Source organism: Cinclus cinclus, chromosome 5 (genome assembly GCF_963662255.1).
Source record: "Cinclus cinclus chromosome 5, bCinCin1.1, whole genome shotgun sequence".
Taxonomy (NCBI): Eukaryota; Metazoa; Chordata; class Aves; order Passeriformes; family Cinclidae; genus Cinclus; species Cinclus cinclus.
In genome coordinates, this window is record NC_085050.1 from 62,876,101 (window position 1) to 62,895,653 (window position 19,553).

General features: G+C 42.2%; 2 protein-coding genes across 2 annotated transcripts; one reads left to right on the top strand and one right to left on the bottom strand.

Annotated features, from left to right (window-relative positions):
- The first annotated feature begins 1,981 nt into the window (after positions 1 to 1,981).
- Positions 1,982 to 10,988, top strand: SPARCL1 (SPARC like 1). The gene is made up of 10 exons (XM_062493901.1): positions 1,982 to 2,035; positions 2,163 to 2,216; positions 4,569 to 5,732; positions 6,432 to 6,501; positions 7,144 to 7,271; positions 7,841 to 7,961; positions 8,718 to 8,854; positions 9,307 to 9,455; positions 10,344 to 10,492; positions 10,960 to 10,988. Exons 1-10 carry the CDS (start codon positions 1,982 to 1,984, stop codon positions 10,986 to 10,988), a joined length of 2,055 nt encoding a protein of 684 aa, XP_062349885.1.
- Positions 10,989 to 13,548: 2,560 nt separating this feature from the next.
- On the bottom strand, positions 13,549 to 19,234 carry NUDT9 (nudix hydrolase 9). The gene is made up of 8 exons (XM_062493902.1): positions 19,054 to 19,234; positions 18,193 to 18,429; positions 17,082 to 17,177; positions 16,502 to 16,588; positions 15,676 to 15,787; positions 15,358 to 15,504; positions 15,022 to 15,106; positions 13,549 to 14,075 (listed from the first exon to the last, which is right to left on the bottom strand). The coding sequence occupies exons 1-8, from the start codon at positions 19,152 to 19,154 to the stop codon at positions 13,900 to 13,902; spliced, it is 1,041 nt and encodes a 346-aa protein (XP_062349886.1). The 5' UTR covers positions 19,155 to 19,234; the 3' UTR covers positions 13,549 to 13,899.
- Between the last annotated feature and the right edge of the window lie 319 nt (positions 19,235 to 19,553).

A 19,553-nucleotide genomic window follows, 5' to 3' on the forward strand; every position in this document is an offset into this window, starting at 1 on the left:
TGTATAATGCACTCATGCTCTCACATGGGCTTTTGAAACAGACCTAGAAACGTGCTATACCAGTTATAATCTAAAACTATCACACTGGTGTTTTTATTAAAAATTCATGTCACTGATGAGTATTTCAAGAGACTGCTGACACTGATAGAAGGCAGCCCTGTAGCCTCCCTGCCATGCAAACCCAGTACCCCTAGTTAGCATTGCTTGCTCAATAACCCATGATTAAGTATTGCTACATTACTCATTTCTTGGTCAAAAACCCCACCATACCCAAGAAATTTTCCTATTCACCTTTTGGCTAAGCTTTCCTATAGATTCACCTGCATTTCATTTTTCCAGAGAGATGTCTCCCTTCTCATATTTTTAAAAATAGTTTCTTGTGTAATTGTTCCTTTCTGACAGCTCAATTAAACTTATGTGTCAAAAAAGCTTGCTTTTAAAAATTCTCTTCTGTAAGACATATTTGGAAATTAAAGCAAGAATGAAGTGCCTTCCCACTTAGTGCTAAAAAAACCCCTCACTAATCCATCATAGGACACTTCAATCAGGGTGGTCGGGCTTCCCTAATAATTCAATATTTATTCAAGACCAAATACTTCATTAAAGACTTGTGCTTTCTATGGGCTGCTCTGGGCTTGCTGTTAATAAGAAAAGGAAATACAAAAGCCCTGTGCTAACACCTTAACTCAGATTTATTCCAGCTACTTTTTCATTATTTGAGCAAAGGCGGCAGAGGCAACTTTTCAGACAGCGACAAGCCAAATTAGAAAACTGCGATTATAAATAAAATACAACACACAGAACTTTTCATTTATAACTGTCAAACTAGTTTACTGAAACAAATATGACAAATGAGAGTTTAAAAAAAAAAGAAACTCAGTTAAGTGACATGCCCAGATCTGTGCTGCTCACCAGCAACAGAAAGAAACAGAAATCAAGCCTACCTGACCTTCACATCCTTCTTTTCCTCAGTCACTTGCCAGGCCTTCAAAAAGCACAGTATGCAGTTTGTAGGGCTTTACATGAAATTGGATTATCGCCCTGCACTTCTGACAAGCTGCCTGCATAACCCTCAGTCTAACAACACTTGCCTTGATGTGAAGAGACTGCCCATATCTAGCCCAGTGAAGCATTTTGCATTTGCTCATTAATGGCTTTGCTGTATTCTGCTTTTGCCTCTGAAAACATCTTAGACAGTAAACTAACTGTAAACTAACTGTGAATGACAAAGAGATAATAGATAATTAGTCAAGAGGTAATTTGGAGACTAATTGTGAGAAAAAATGGATTGCATACTAGATATGCCCCACTAATGAGTATTTTGATCTTCATTAACAGAAAGATAATGACAGAGAAATAACAGAGGAATCTTCCAAAAGCGTACACTTGGGGTGACAATTTCTGAGAAAACACAGAAGCAGGACTGCATCCAAAGCAGGACTGTGCTTCAAGCAGCCTGGGCAGCACTTCTGAGCTTGGAGACCTGCTGGGCAGAATTTCACCACTTAATTCTTCCTGCCAGACACAGAGGGGAGCAGCCAGGAGACACTGCAGCCACAGGGATACCACAAGCAGGCACTGCCTCAGAGCTCAGCACGAAAGAGGCATTTTTCACAATGTGGTATCTCAGAAGGGTGATAAATACATACAAATGTTTGTAAATATTTAAATACTCAGCCTATGTCCATTCACAGCTCTGCCCACCAGAGTTTGTGAACACAGCCTACAGCTCTCTGTCAGAGAGCTGAGACTAAAACGTCCTCTAGTAAAGCTGGTCTCACAGCTGAGTTTAAAGGACACTGCATAGCAATTTTGTCTCCAGACTAAAGTTACAGCAGCCACTACACTGCTTCCATCAGTCATTTCTAGGTCATTATACCCAAATCCTAACTTGTTTTGTTTTTATGTTTCTTGCAGAAAGGAAACCTCTAAGCCCTACCCCTGTACCATTAACTATTGTCCTTTACAAGATCTGGAGAACATGAAGGCTGTAACTCTCTTCCTTTGTCTTGTAGGACCAGTTTTTGCTATTCCAGTAAGTCCTCATCATGCTATTATTACCAGGCACTTAATTTCCCATTTTGAGAATGTTCTATGTTATCCCGTTGATCTATACAAGATTTTTATGGACATACAGATATTAATATATTTGTCTTTTTTAGGCCCATGCTGTAAACCACAAGCTCAGAACTCACAGACAGAAAACTCCAGAAAAGGTACTCTTCTTGTTCTTTAAACATTAGGAAGTAACTTAAGTTATTCAACTAAAATATAAATAACACATTAGCACATACATACTGGTTGGCAAATTGATTTATGTTAAAATACTTTAGGTCCTCTCACCTCAAGAATTAGTACCTAGTATCTCATGCCTTGCATATTAAACAATTGCAAACAGGACAAAATCTAAAGCTCAAAATGGAAGTCTCACTCACTGACAAAATCACCTTAAATGAATCCCCACATATCACCATTACCCATATTTGTACAATCAATAAGCTCTGGTGACAGTCAAAATTGTTGCTATCACAGCTCCAGTACAGGAGGAGGATGAAATCCTCAATTTATCACACCAGGGGATCATAGGCAGTCTCAAACATGTACGAATTTTAGCCACCATATGTTTCATTATTCATGGTGCAGACATTAGACACAGGGCCAAGATGCTCTGATGGCAGTGAGACAGAGGATTTCACCAGCCCTCCCTATGACACATGTGTGTGCTAATGCCACAGCCCACAGTTTTGCATTCGTGGCTGACCCAAATAAAAGTTCCTTTTTATTGCACTGCTCTGGTCAGCCTTTGTGGCTCAGACACAATGGATCTTGGCTCAAGCCACTGGGTGTTTCAGAACTACTAAACTCAGATCATGCTCTATAGTAAGAGATTCAAAATCCCAAATCTTATGACAGCCATTTTAAAATTTTTAATTATAAACTGTATCCCACTCTGTACAGCTTTCCAGATACATTTCATGTCAATCTGGATGGTGCTCTGCACTATGAAAAACAAAGAATTAACTTTTCCTAATGAAGTATCCAGCAGAGGAAATGGTATAAATTTGTAGTTACAGCTGTCTACCAGAATTAACACACAGAAGACATTGAAACAAAACTTTGCAATAGCCAATGAATCATCAGTTCCAAGTGTGTGCATCATCTATCAAAGACCAGTTCTCCCCCACAGTATCTAATCACAGATAGTGACTGAAATTTGCCCAAGTTCCTTCATGAGCACTGTCAAGACATGAGCCAAATCTCTCTCAGACTGCTGCTCCAAACACAGGAACCCACAACAGAAAGCCTTAAAGACTGTTTGGCCTTGTGTTTTCTGAATATGTAGAATTTTGGAAAAGCTTCACAGTGAATTTCTGTTAGATTGGAGCAAACATACAATCTTCTCCTGAAAAAACTTAAGAGTTGTAACCGATACAGTGAATGTAGTGCCCAGTACTATTCCCACATCAGCAAGGACACCAGGCAAAGATAAAACTGAAAAACATTAAGATACCACTTTGACATTAGGAAATAGGATATCGCTGATCTCAAGAACCCAAGTAATATTTCCAATCCTACCTCTAAAATGCAGATAGATAGATAGATAGATAGATAGATAGATAGACAGACAGAAGCATTTGTGAGTGGAGTGCTTGTTTCCAAGCAGTCATGAGATTGCCCAAACTAAAGGAAAAATCTTTTCCAGTAACTTGGATGCTGAAAAAGACCATTCTTCCCAAATTAAACCTCCCAAAAGCTTTAAGAAAAATCAGCATCAGGTGCCATATTGCTGTAAGCAGTAAGCAACACTGGACATCCATAGGTGTTGTTCAGAAACACACACAGCAGCAGAAAGGTAATTTCTTCAGCAAGACCTGACAGTCATTGTAGTACCTGCTTTCTCAAGAATTTGAACCACTTCCACTGAAGGCATTACTTTTGCTATTGGCTTGGCAGATTAAAAAAAAAAAAAAAGCACTCAAACATCTATTGTTGATCCTATATTTGTCACCACACACAATAGCACCTGGTGACTTCAGCCAGGAAGCAATGACTCAAAGCATATGAATATATGGATTATAAAATCAATGCAGGGTACTCCTCAGGAATTACTATCACCTTGTGAAAGGTGCCCTCTCTTTCCCAGCTCCTCTTTTCCCAGGCCCCTTATTTTTCCCTTATTTGTGTAGGAAGTTAATGTTTTGCATCCCCCTTCTCTGAGGTAAGTGATAATTACTGCAGCCTACATGTGCCTGTAGTTATGACTAAAATACTAACTAGGCATTTCAAGATTTCACAAGACACCCATATGCATCTGTTTCTGAAACAGAGTTGCATAGACCTCTCCAGAAACTCCAGCAATAAAAGAACAGACAGATTAAAAGATTTTCTGAGGAAGAGAAGGGACATGAGCTGTGAATTTCATGCTCTGGGCTAGTTTAAGAGGAGCACATAGAAAGAAAACAAATAAAGCCAGTGCCACGCTTTGCAATACAAGGCAAAAAATAACATTGCATCAACTTCAAATAAATCCTATGATTTATTAATCTGCTACTTTAATTTTTTTAAAGAGTGAATATATTCATCCTGAAGCCTCAAAGGAAGAGAACACAGGCTATGTAGACAAGGGTGATTTTCCCACTCACAGAAACTTAAAACCAGAGACCTCAGTACCAGGCTCTGAAGACAGGGATGAGCCCCAGACCATCAGGAAACAAGGAAGAACTGGGAGTGAGCATCAAGTTAAAAACAGCCTGAAAAGCATCGACTTCCTTGCACTGCACAATAAACTAGGTTTGGCTTCTTTTAACCAGGACAGTGATTCTGGGAGCAGTGGCAGAGAACAGTCCAGCTCTGAGCACGAGCAGCTCAGGAAGCATGAGAAACACGGGAACGCGGCAAACCGACCCCTCCCGGGCCGTGCAGAACACCCAGGGGGTGCTTTCAGCCTTCATCAGGAGCATAACATGTGGAAATATAACAAAAATGCTGTTGGCCTGGCTGAAAAAAACAGTGAAAGCGATGAAGAGGAAAGCATGGAAGAAGAGGATGAGGAATGGGGTGAAGAAGCGGATTACGGAGACACAATGCACAAAGGCCATCAGACACGTCAAGGTGACCGACACAAAAGACAGCAACATGAGAGCAGCATGCAGTCAGATGAACTCCTGAGAGATCCCAGCCAAACAACCTGGAAAACCAAGAGACACAGCGAGAAATTTGACCTAGAGGAAGAAGAGAAGGAGAACAGGAAGAAGTCCTATAAAGAAGAAATCCCCCTCTCTCAAAAAACCCATAATGAGTATCAGGATGGCAAACAACAAAGTCAAGAGAGAAGAGACAATATTCAAATGAACTATCAGAGTGATCACGACACAGTGGTGAAAATACAAGGTAGGGAAGACAGTAATGATGATGATGGTCATGACAGTGGTGACACTGATGGTGAGGAATTGCTCAGCAATACCTGGAAAGAAGCAGCCTATGAAGAAGAGGAGAGAATCCAGAGTAATGACCAAGAGAGCACCAGTACTGAGCCTGAAGGGGAAGGAACCACTGAAGATGACACTGCAGTTCATAGAGAGACTGAGGATTACCAAATTGACAAGACTAAAGACCTTTCTCACTCTGAACGAGATTATGATGACCTTGAGCCACCTGATTCTGAAAACAAACAACAACTGAAAATGAGTAGCTCTGTTCAGAACATGACTTCAATGGACAGTGAAGATCAGGTAAATTATCTTTAAAATAAAACTTGACTACTACAAAAAGGGGAAGGGGGACCAGTTCCAAATTTAAATTCCTGATGATTGAAATGACCTGTTGGACAAAAACTAGTGACTTCTTAATATGCAGAAGTCTCCTCTCCCTTTCTATTCATTATTCCTCTGGTTCATGCTGTGTCACTGCACCCAGAGCATTTAAATGAACTGGACCAGAAAGGAAGTGAACACTATTTGCTTAAGAGTTCCAGCCCCAGTGGGGTGTAAAATGAAAAACACAAATACAAAACAGATACAAAACCTGATTACTAGGCCAGCCTGTTCACTCCTCTCTCACTAAGATTTTAAATGCTACTACACAAGTGAACTCCTTGGAAAGGCAGGACTAAAGAGTCCACAGAATAATTATAAGAAAGAGTCCACAGAATAATTATAAGAAACTCAGGCCTTACTGAGCTCCCATTTCTCTCTCTCCACCTCCTACTCTATTTTTTCTCCAAATAACAAGAGCATGGTAATACTACGGGAGGCTTTATGCTCTTCTCACAGATTTTGCATAGCAACCTCTCTCTGCTGAAAGCAGAACAAACTGTGCCTCAGTCAGCTCTATATTTGGACCCAAAAAAACCCAAAAAAATCTGTCCAGGTATTTTTTTTTCTTCCCAAGATTTATCACAACTCTCTTCTTATGCCTCTGTGACCATGCAGGTTAAGACTACAGGCAGTTCCCATGGTGAGATGGAAAGTGTCAGCAACAGGAATGAGGAGGCTCTCCTTGGTAAGCCCCAAGCAAAGCTGGCATGTAACTCCTAGCTCTCTGCAGCTGGGGAATCTGTTGGTTTGCATTTCTTTTCTGCCTTTTGCAACACAGGATTTCACATGACTGAACTGTGCTTGTGCTTAATCCTGTGTCCCCAGAGAATCCCTTCCATACTCCCTTGGATTTAGTAACTTGTTTGTGAAAAACACTTTTAGTCAGTGCACAAATTTTTGTGTCAGTTGTACAGAAATGAGGATTACCTTGCCCTGAGAGCTTTCAGTTTCAGAACAGTAGCTTGAATTCAAGTAGGAGTGGGACAAAGGCCAGTGCTTGATTCAGCAAAGACAGATGGGATATGTTTCACCAAAGGAAGCTGGAAGTGAATGTCAGTCCCTACAGAACAAACAGCTTTTTCTTAAAAAAAAAAATCAAATTATTTCCCCATCCAACTGAAACCTGGGACTGCTAGAAGTCTCACGAAAAACCTCATTTAAAGTTTGCCTTGTTTTATTCAGTATAAGACCCAGCTTCATAACAAAATTAAAAATGCATTTGAATTTCTTGATGAATACTGGGCTGTATTTTGCTTTGGCTGTCAGTAGTATCTGACAAACACTTGGCTTTATCCCATCACCTCTAACTGTCCCTCTTTCCTGCTAGGCTTGCCAGACACTTGTCGAAACTTCCACTGCAAAAGAGGCAAAGTCTGCCATGCAGGCAAGCAAGGGAAACCCCACTGCATTTGCCAAGATCCTGCTGCCTGCCCTCCCACCAAAGACTATGAGCATGTGAGTATTTCACCCAGTGCACAGCACTGGGAAAAGCCACCTCAGGTGTTCACAAGACAACATATTCCCCTGCTATTATTTAGAATGATTCTACCCTCAAAATCATGCGAGTTTGAGTGATTCCAGTAATTGTAAAATTCATGTAAAGCACCCAAATTCACCGAGTGTGGCTTGAGAGCAGTAGGAACCCATGTAACTACACAGTAACTGGCTTGTTTCACTCAGTCTTCCAGGAATTGTAGCTTTTCCCTGTCACTAAAAAGTTCTATGTATTCATTTGGTTTTTAGAGCACAATCCAAGTACATATTGAGTAAAAGAATCCCACAGCATCTCAGAGGCTTTATTACAACCACAAAATTCAACTCAAGTGTTGCAAAACTGGGCCTACAAGCACAGACAGCTAGTCCTCATGTAGGCATACAACAACTAATAATTCTGATAGTTCTGACCTTATGTACTGCCTGTGGGTATCCACCACGTGTTAATGATGCTTTTATTGCTCTCATGCCTCTGAGTGACAAGGATTTTTCTCAACACAGTGGTGGGGTGGTGCTTTTGCTTCCTCTAGGTCTGTGGTACGGATAACAAGACTTATGATGGCACGTGTCAACTCTTTGGCACTAAATGTCAACTGGAAGGGACAAAAATGGGACGCCGGCTGCACCTAGACTATATGGGCTCTTGCAAATGTAAGCTTGTTTTTCTTTGAAGAATTCACTTAGGTATAAAATGCCAGTAGCCTTAACCCATCTGCCAGCCCTAAATTACCCCTCTTCCTGCAATGTGCCAGTTGTGCATCAATTATCTGCTAATTGAGACCTTCAAAACCCTAAACATGTTTAAAAAGTATCTGAAATCTAGACATCTCTCCTGTGCTTACACCAGTTTGTTGTTTACCTTATCTTCCCCCTTCATTCTTGTGTGTTCCTATTGCTATAGCCTCTGAAGGTTTTTGTAAATCCTTGACTAGAAAAAACAGGTTTTGCAGAGTTAATAAATTAAAATATTCCTCTCAAACCCCCATGGAAAACAAAAAACCAAAAAGCATCAACCAAACTTAGGTGCCAAATGCAGAAGTCAGTATCTAAAAGCCAGAATGGATTTCCAACCTCTTTGAATGCTGCATACGGTAGGAAGAAAGTGCATTCCCAGCCAGAATATTCCTTTGCTGTCAAAAACTCTGCTTTCAAGCAACAGACTGATTGGAACTTCACTGCACAGCTATGCTCAAAAGCTGCACAGATATATAAAGGTTGTGACTTGCACAACTGGTTAAGCAAAAAATTGTAGATTTATAAATGAACACATTAGGTGTACTCACAATTTTATGTATTAACAGCTCCATCAGTTTTAATTTTAACTGGAAGTAGATCTCAAATCTCAGAAATGCTCAGATGGGGATTTAACAGATGACTTGTTAACAAAAGCTTTTCTCTTTGGTACAGACATCCCTCCCTGTACTGATTATGAAGTGGATCAGTTTCCCCTCCGGATGCGAGACTGGCTTAAGAACATCCTTATTCAATATTATGAACGTGACCTGAACACTTCTGGGATTCTAACTGAAAAGCAAAGGAATAAGGTCAGCGATCCTTTCCAAATAAGACCATGCACAGTTACACACACCAGCCAGAACATTTAATACTAAATGGCATGAATTATATGACTTCTGAGATGTCTTATTTTACACCAAAACATGAGCTGCTTGCCTCAGGACAGATGTGATAAAACTGATTTAATTTCCGAACAAGCTGAGGCTACTGCCCCCCTTAACTGAGTCTGACAATCAAGCCACAAGAATTTCACTTCCTTTCTAGTTACTGCCAAAGGTGATGTGAACAGCAGCAAAAATGTGCTGGACTACCTGAGGCAAGCTTTTCATGCTGCATATGGTCACCAACACTAAAACACCTTTCCCTAGTGGTATTTTATTATCAAGTTTCATTTCTCCAAAATATCTTCTTGTCAGATAGTTTTCTTCAGGACAGATCTTCATCCCAAAACAAAATGTAACAATTTCTGTGTTGAGTTCAGGTCAAAAAGATCTACCAGAATGAGAAGCGCCTTGCAGCTGGTGACCACCCAGTTGAGCTGCTCCTGCACGACTTTGAGAAAAATTACCACATGTATGTGTACCCTGTGCACTGGCAGTTTCACCAGCTTGACCAGCACCCTGTTGACAGGTAAAAAAAAAATAAAAAAAATCTGTGGTTCAGTTCTGATTTGCTGATTAAACTCAGGCTGTTTTACTTTTCTGAACACCTCAAGGGATTCTCTACATACAGAACCAGTCCCTTAGCTGTCAGAAGCCAGTTTCACCCCCTCTCTAACACAGAACATTCCCCCTCGTTCTTTTCCTGATCATATCCTAGGTCAGAATCTGCTATCCTCTTGCCGTGCATGATCATGTGTTACACTGCAAGCTCTACACTGCTTTGATATCTACTAATGCTCTCAGCCAGGAAGAAGTCCTGCTGTTACTGAACCTAAGAGCAACAAGCTGAGTACAAAGGGCAGAGCCCTGACAGCAAAAATTCGCTAGTGAGGAATCCATAGTTTTCAACTAACACCACAGAGGTCTCTCAGTATAAGGAGCAGATATAGTCACAGTTCAGAGGAAGCCTCCAGCTTCTGAGAACATGATACAGACTTCAAGCTTTTGGTCATATCACCAGCGATGGGATCCATATTTCCAAGTTCAGACCTTTAGTATCTCAGGACAATCACACCTACTGTTTTAGAACACGGTTAAGCACTTTCACAAGCTTCGTATCCTGAGGATTAACAGCAAAACTCCACAAGTGATGAATTGTGAGCAAGTTGCTCTTTACAATACTTGTAATCACTACACAAGTAATACTTGTTCTAGGAAAAAAGATGTTAGCAAACAAACATGCAGCAAAAGCATTGTAGTCCATAATGACGTGGGACAGTTTCACTACAGAAGCACCATAACAAAATCCACTGGAGCATCTCTGATAAACCCATCGTTCTAGCACCTTAGATCAGCTTTGAAAATGCTGCTGAATTACTAAGGAAATATAGCTCTCCCTACCTGCCCTTTCTTTCAGATTATTAACACACTCGGAGCTGGCACCCCTGAGAGCCTCCCTTGTTCCCATGGAACACTGCATAACCCGTTTCTTCCAAGAGTGTGATGGAGACCAGAACAAACTCATTGCTTTGAAGGAATGGTGCCACTGCTTTGGGATTAAGGAAGGTAAACCTAAAAGAATAGGCAGATGTACTTGGCAGAATGTTCCTGCCAAGAACATTACTCAGACCTCAAGGTAAGGCAAAGAAGACTGCAAAAGGTCAGCGAGGTTAACAGAGTAGCACAGGTTAATCCCAGAAGAGTTATGGGACAGAAGGCATTTGGCCAAACAAACAGACTGAAGAAATGTGTTCAAAACCCAACCACTAAGTCCCTAATTTTAAGTGGAGGTTGATTCTGGTCAGAGGCCAGACACACAGAGCCTTTGCTCTTCCCAGAATTTTTCCAGCTCTTCTGATGACAATTTACCAGTCCTGAAGGAAGAAAGCTGCAAGGATTTATCTTAATACACATATGCTACTGCCAGTGATTGCTCATTCATAGCATCAGTCACTTTATTGACAGTGATACAGCATAAAAACGTCTGTCAAAAAAAAGTTTATAAAGTTTTTTCTTCTTCTTCTTTGTTGCAGAGGACATAAATGAAAATCTCCTTTTCTGAGCCCAGCTGAACAGACTCCCAGTACTGCACTAAAATTGGTGAATCCTGCTTACCTCTGTAATTAACAGCTTAACAGCTTTCAAGAAAAAGGTGGAATAAGGTTCACTGAATTCTTATCAAACAATCCAAGTGCAGAAAATTTCTACAGTCATTAACAGCAGAAAAAATTTAACTACTTCAAATGGTTCATAGCTAAACAACCAGTGTTTCCCCCCACATGTATCCATGGCCTTTCTGAACCAATAAATATTACTAACCTAATGACTAAGCTGTTCACAAAACTCTTCAGTAGAATTATAGAATGTAGATTTTATCACCCACTGAAGTGTGATTTGTTTACTTAACTTACTGTATTGTCAGCTTAACACTCTGCATAGAAGTCTCAAATAAAATAGAAGTCTACTTGGATACATGGGTTTCATCACAACTTCGTCAAAGAAAATTCTTTCACCTTTGCCCATCTTTTCCTCTCCTCAAAAGAGGAACAATTTAAGCATAAAAAGCCCCAGGCCAGGATTAAATTAATCCTGAATCCTCAAAAACTTGCAATTTCCAGATAAGTACTTCACTGAAAACACTCCAGGCATGTTCTGCTTTAAGGAAAAAGCCCCAAACGCTATTCCTACAAAGGATGATCAGCAAAGACCTTTCACCTGAACCATGTCAGTCCTCCGAAGGAAAGAAGATGGAAGTCAGAAATGCTATTTTGCTAGCTTAATTAGTGATTGCCCCATCACCCCCCGCTAAATTTCCCTTGAACCAGCCAAGGCTGATAATCACAGTCCAATACCAGCCTGATTGCCCTGGGATACAACATATTAAGCTGTAATTATTTTCGACACAAGAACTACTTGCACAAACCAGATTACTTCCAGCAAAACCAGCTTTATTGCCAGTTTTTTTTCCATAATCCTAACTTGTTGCTCACTTCACATTCTGCAATGTCACACAGCAGTGTATAAATAACTCAGCCTGGATGGCATGTACAAAAGTACATCCTCTATGCTAGTTCCATTTGGAAAAGATCCTTTCTCTGGGACTTCAGATGTCTTGGGGGAGAAAGTAATTTTGACAGCACTTTTCCAGCCTGGCTGCACCCTATTGCTTATCTGCTCTTTCTGCTTTTTATTTAACCCACACAGGGTTGGGTGGCAGAGAGAAGGGCTCTCAAACTGCAAGTACACTGCCAGTACACAGCTGGCCTCAGAAGGTAATGACTTTAGTCCACAAGGTCCTATTTCTTCAGGAAAAAGAATTTATGTTGCCCCTCAGTTTGCAGCTTCAGTACTCTCAGTATTATCACCCCAGTACTCCTCCAATCACTACAGTCAGAATATCTACAGTGAAAAAATAAACAACAAATATTCCTTTCATAACACATTTCCACTACCAAGCCTGCCAACCCTCCAAGGATTAGTAGAGGCTGCTACAGAAAAAAAAACTTGTTGTTTTTATCAGCTGAGAAGTGAACTAATAACCCAAAACACCTGAGGAAGGCAATGATTCTTGACATTTTGTGGTTTTCTGATGCAAGCTAGAATATTAAAAACTGTATATAGAGACTGCAGATCCACATCCTCAGACTCCTAAGAAGGGTCTGCTCTTGTGGGTCATGCTTTGAAAACCCAACTACACTGCTGGGAGTCTGCTCTGCATAATGTATCACATCACAGAAGAAATGAGATGGGCAAGAAGAGGTGAGCAAGGATTGAAAGAAAAATTAATACCTCTTGGCACTACTTTTTCCTTTGAAAGGAACATACTAATTCTGCAAGATTCCCAGGGTTTCCTGCATAAACACCCATGACTCCTCCAGGTTTCACTAGCTAATTGGGAGGCAGGGGTAGGGTTGAAAAGGAGAAAGCCCTAAACCCATTTATTAGTTAAGCAGGATGTGGATAAAGTCTCAACAGTGCATGAGGGTGTCACAGTACTGTTACACAAGGTAATTCCAGACCATGACATTTATCACCACCTTGCTTCAACACATGGATCAAAATTCCTGAGGTCCTCAGGTCTAAACATCAGCTTTCAGCCGTCACTGTCATCAACTCCTGACACAATTAATAGCAGCTGATTAAAAACACAGGGAGAAATGTCAGCAACTGTTGTGCAGCCCCTGTTAGCAGCATAAATGCTGTAGAAGGCCCTCATCAGCCTCCTGACTGCAAGCTACATCACCTGAAGGGTAAGAAACCAGCACAATTTGCAGGATTATACTTTAAGGCTGCTCTTTCCAGTGATTCTGTTTATGCTGCAGTCTCTACAACAGCTGTACTGCCATAAGCCGTGGGAAGAAAAGGAACCTCAAAATTCTGCTCCTCAAATCAGTCACAAAGTTTCATCTTACAACAGTTTTCTTTTGACACGGGGGTACACTTGCACATTCAGATGTGAATCCCAGACATACTGCAAACTAAAAAGTAATTAAATGTGAAAACTAATCTCTCAAAGTAGAAAATCACTGCAAAGATATGTTAAGTGAAATGACTCAGAAATTTCACTTTATTATGCAGCACTTAATTTAAGTCACCATTCAGGTTATCCTACAAGTCTCTCCTTCCTTAGGGATTCATATTCCTGAAAAGGAATCAGTGCAAAATACAGAGCCTGTGAACTGACATTCTGAGCACCAGTCAGAATGCCAGTGCTGCCATGCAGATCTCCAGACATTATGAAACAGATGCAAATAATGAAGCCAAGAAAGCAAAGCTCCACATTCTTCTCATTTCACACTAGCTAAGGAATCAAAAGAAGCAATTTGAAGTTTCCAAAAAAGCCTCTCTTTATCACTGTCCAGTGTTTTTTCCCAGCTGAATTTCACAAAATTTTCACTGAGGATGACAAGGACATCTGCTTCAAGGCTGGAAAATGTATTCTCCTCTCAGAGTCTATCAGTTCCAAGTTCCCATCACTCGTGGCACTCAGAGCCAGGATCCTCACTCCAGTGGGCTCCCCTTTTCTCAGTCACCAGCTTGATGAAGTAGCTGTGACTCGCGTACAGCTCAAGCTTCTCACTGATGTCAACCCACTTCACCACTCCAGCATCATCACCTGCTTCCAGAGGCAAGTTATCCATCGTCTCACCTGTTCACAAAACAAGAGTTGGAACATGTTATTGCATCTTTTCTTCCTGCTTTTAACCCTCTCACATTCTATTAGTTCTGCCCTTCCACAATGCTCCTTCACAGGTGGCAACCTTCAACTGCTTCTCTGAGAAAAAACAACTAAATCTCTCACTGATTCTGTGCCAGAAACCTTTTTCATACTTGCACTATTTTAAGGCAAATCTGAATGGCAGAAGTGGTGTTAACACCCTGTCACCACTCCTAGGGTATCACCAGCAGCATGAAAAGTTACTGGAAACCCTCATGATAACATGTACTTATTACCCCAAGTTTAGCCAACACATCCTCCTGGATTTTTGTTTGTTTGCTTAACTTTTGACTGCTCCTTTTCTCACATACTATTCTACAGGACAAACTGAATTCTGAAACTTATATACACTTATGAGAAAAAAAAAATTAAAATTTTACTGAAGGCCCCAAAATCAGAAATACTAGTTTAAGAGGGGATGCATAAAGGTTTCTGAACTGCTTTTTTCACCCCAAGTTTTCACTCTGTTTTTAAAAAGAATCTCAGGTATTCATAGACAACAACTGAAGAAATGCTTTTCTCTTCTGTAATGGAAACAGAGGCCAAAGATACACTATCTCCACTGCTTCTGGGGGCTGATAAATCCAGGACCAGTGACATTCACAACTGGCACCTCCTACCCAAAATTTAGTGCAAAATGTCACTGCATGAAGTCTCTGGCCTGTACGTATCAGAAGCATCTAAGTAGACTGATTTATCTTACAGGTGAAAAACGCGAGTCCAAAATAACAGATCTGTTTAAGAATCTAGTCCCATATTTTACACCTGACTTTCATTCTCCCCTGATTTCATTGCCATTCTCAGCCCAAGAACAGCCCCGGTTTTCAAATAACATATGGAGTAAATGGCAACTAAGAGCATGCCTGGAGATATCTACCTGTTTCATCATGATAGTTCACAGCCTCTGTCTCCATCCAGGCATTATCAGTGTTACGAGGGTCATCCACATATCCTCTGTACACCTGTAAGGCCCCAAACAAACCAGAATAAGCTCAGTGTCACAACAAACAAGGTGGAATCAGTCATACTTTTTTCTTTCCCTCTGATACATTTGCCTTTACAGAGTTTTCAACAGTCCCTTCCATTTCCTACACCCCAAGAACATGACCATCACAACTCATTTTCATTTCAGCTGCACTTCTTCAGGTTCCTTACAACTGTGAGTTACATGCACAGCTCAAGAGGCTACCACAGGAGACACCACAGAGCTCACCACAAAGTGGTCCTGGCTGAACAGCTTCTGGAGCTGCTTCTCCAGTTTTGCTTTCTCCTCCGGAGATTTCTGCAGAGAGTTCAAGGCCTCCTCCTGAAATTCTCGCTTCAAGGTTGCGGTGATCTTCTCCCCTGGGTCCACCATCCCCTTAGAGGGGGAAAAAAACCAAACAAAAAAAAATTACTATCCCTCAGATTATACACACTTTAACTCCCAGCTCTTAGTATATTACATCCAGCTGTATCACACATGTGCCACATCTGCCTCGTGGCTTCACCAGCAGGGAAATGCCAGCTGCCTCTGGAGCTTTGCCCTTACCCCTGGAATGGCCCACTCCCCACAGTCTCTCCTCTTGATGGCTACGAACTGCAAGATGTTCTTGCCAGAAACTGGATGAGCAACTTTATTGCCACTCCTGTCCCTTTTCCACCTGCAGAAAATGACAAACAAGAATATGTTTTGCTGCTTCTTGACACATGGGCTGGTAGCAGCAGCTCCTCTGAAAGCTCTCCAAGCTGCACTTGTGCCAATCCAAACTAAGAGGATGGGAATGTTTCTGCTGGAACAGAATGGTCACCCAGGCTTCAGCAGCACCAGGACAAAGCCACCAGCAGCCACCATTGCCTTCATTAATGAACTAAGACCACCTACCAATAGACAAAGCAAAAAGCTGTCTAAACAAAAAATGAAACAAAAACAATGCCACCATATACTTTGAAGGAAGCAACTCAGTAGCACTGGCATCCTTCTGGAAAGGGGAAGAAGTAAAATGCATCAGGATGAATTTCCACAATGGTTCCGCCTTCAGCATGGTACCTCCTAGCTCACACTTCTGTTAATCACACAATCTTTTCTGAATGCTTTGTGTAAAATGGTTAACACATAGACATGCGTCCTGCTGAGAAAAGCACATCAAAACAAAGCATACAGTGACAAAAAGGGCATTCTAACCCCACCTCCTCCTATCATAGACTAAGTCAAGTTAGTGTTTCTTACATAACAAAAGCAGAATGGGCTTACACATACAGAACACACAGAGAAAAGGGCCATGAAAAGTAATATCCTGTCCAGGGATGCAGAAAAGAAGCCAAATGCATAGGTTTTTTCTCTATTGTAGGGTACCTTGAAGTTGCCTGTCCCTTACCTGGTTACAACAGGATCAGCAGCATGGTTTGGTCCCCAGCGTCCCAACAATCCTCTGCCAGTGAGGCCAGTCCTTCCTGCTGGATTGCTGAAATAAATGGCACAGCACATAAATCATATAGTCCTGAACTGGTTCCAGCTGGAAATTAAGCCCAGCCACACCCTGCTCCTCTGATCTCTCAGTATCAGCTGAAACAAAAGGGAGTTTATTTTCTGCTAAATTTCAGTATAGCAGTACATTAAACATATTTATTTGCCCACATTCAAAATATCCTACAAAAACACCCCAACAACCAAACAAAAAACCCAAACAAAACAAACTCAAAAAAACACAAAACAAGATTAAGTAACAAAAAAGGGGAGGACAACAACACATATTTGGTGTTAAAGAACATACATGCTTTAAAGGCAAGAGACACAATATGTTTTTCCCCTTCATCAACTTAGATTGATCAAACTAGATTCCACTTTTCTCTCTTGGCTTTGTCCTAGCACTTACCATGTATTGGGACTGACAGACCTGTAAGAGCACTGAAACTACATCACTGAAATGAAGATGCAAACAAAAATCCCACACTCACCGGGGTCTCCCATTTTCAACCACATACAAGCCATTCAGACTCTTCCTCTCCACTTCTCCATCTCTCTCATTGAATTTGGGAGAAAAACCTTCATGGCTGCAAGGCAAATAAGAATTTAATAGAGACAAATTATAAAACACAAAAGCTTGTATGCCAGACATCAGACCAGCAACACCCCTTGGAGTGTGTTGACGAGCAGTTTTTACCAGAACTGGAGTTGCAGGCTCTCCCTTTTCTAAAGGAGGCTAAGAAGTCCTAACCTTTTCTGAATACAGTCCCTCTGTATTTAGCTCTGCAGGCAAAAGTGCAGAACTAAAGTATTTAATATTGCATCTCTCTCAAACTTCATTTAGACAAAGTGTTTCAAAGGTATTTTTGTTAAGATTAAAGCTGTAGAATCACAGAATCATTTTGGTTGGGTAAGACCCTTAAAATCACTGAGTTCAATGCAGCACTGGCAAGCCCACCCCTGAACCATGCCCCCATGTGCCAAATCCAGATGTCTTTTAAATACCTCCAGAGATTTAAAACTAGGGATTTTCCACTTCCCTAGGCAGCCTGTTCCAGTGCCTGACAAACTTTTTGGTGAATAAATTTTTTTCTACTATCCAATCTAAACCTCCCCTGGCACAAGGTGAGGTTATTTCCTCTTGTCCTATCCCTTGTTCTTTGACACAGAACTGACATCCCCATCGTTACACAGTCACAAAAAAAACCTGTAATTAATTCAACCTTTCACATTTCCTGAGTCAGAGCATGCCCATCTAAAACTACAATTACACTTTCTTTTTTCATGCTGCAAACAAACAAATGCATCACTAAAATGTTCTTCCAAATTCTTAAGGAGAATTAGATTTTTATTTAGCTTACAACACAGAGAAATGCATGTACAGCGTCAACAGTTGCCCACTATTCCAATCTCAATTATCAGCTCTGTAAAATCATGTGTCAAAGACCTTCACAACAAACCCAAACGACTCAGTTCTCTCACCACCCCCTTCCTTAATCTTGACTTTCACACATCACTGCAGAATCACACATCACTTAAGATGATCATTACCATTTCCTGCTTTCATTTTCACAGGGGAAAAGAGCCACCATTTCCACTCACTTGATTTGGGGATCTGCCCAACTGGGTCCGGCCAAAACAGACTTTGCAGTGTACTCCACAGGATTATAATCTTTCCACTCAGTCAGCCATCCCACTTTATCTTCAGGAACTTGGCTACGCTCAATCTGTGATCCTGGATATGGGGAGGTGAGAGCTTTGCTGTGCTGGAACTTCACATTATAACTGTTAAACATGTTTACAGGATGAGGACGGGACCAACAGCTTGCAGATAAATTGCTAAAAGAAAAAAATAAATAAATAACGTCTCATTCATTAGGTTTTAACTTGGTATTTAATCCCCGATCTGCAAAGTAAATTATAGCAAGCAGAATAGACTCAGCTCTTTCACAGAATCACGGAATTAATTAGATTGGAAAAGACCTTTCAGATCATCGTGTTCATGATCAAATACCACCGTGTCACCTCGACCATGGCACCAAGTGCCACTCCAGTCTTTCCTCAAACACCTCCCGGGGATGGTGATCCCACCACCTCCCTGCGCAGTCCATTCCAACGTCTAATGAAATTAAGAACAAATTCCTCCTAATAAACTCACGAAACGCCTGAAGCTCACAAAAAACACAAACAAACAAACAAACAAACACAACAACAACAAAAAAGAACAGCGTCGTGGGAAAGGGCAAATTACACCACTTGAAGGGACAGCCTCGGTCGCCTTTCTGGCCCCCCCAAGGGGACACCCTAGGGACACCGCACACTCCGGCCGAGCTCCCATCACCGGGCAGGGGGCGCAGGGCAGCCCCGGGATGCCGGCCGGGCCGTGAGGCGGAACAGGCCGGCAGCGACAGCGGCGCCCGGCCGGGGCTCCCCCGGCTCCGCCACCGCCACAGCCCGCCCTACCTGTGGGCCGGGCGGCGCTGGGCAGCGCCCCGGGCGCTCAGCAGGACGGAGAACGAGAGCACGGCCACCGCCCGAGGCAGGGCCCCGGCGGGAAGCGGCATCGGCCCCGCCGCGACCGCACCGCAGCGACCCGGCCTCAGCCCCGGGGCCGGGCCGGGAGGGCCGCGCTGGGCCTGCAACGCGAGACGGCCCGCTCCGGGATGCCGCCCCTTGATCCCGCTCCGGGATCCCGCTCCTCGATCCCTCTCCTTGATCTCACTCCTTGATCCCGCTCCTTGCCGCCCCGCGCTGTACAAGCCAATGGCAGCGCCCGGCGCCCGCTCCGGCTGGGGCGGAGCTCCGTGCCCACGGCAGCCCCGGGACGTGGCCTGGCACTCGGGAAGGGGTTGGGAACACACCCGCGTGTTATGGCAGCTGCTGCTGGGCAGCGCTCCCACCGCGTCAGCGCTGTGTCCCCAGCATTCCAGCCGCGCCGGTGGGCAAGATCCTGGGAGGGGACA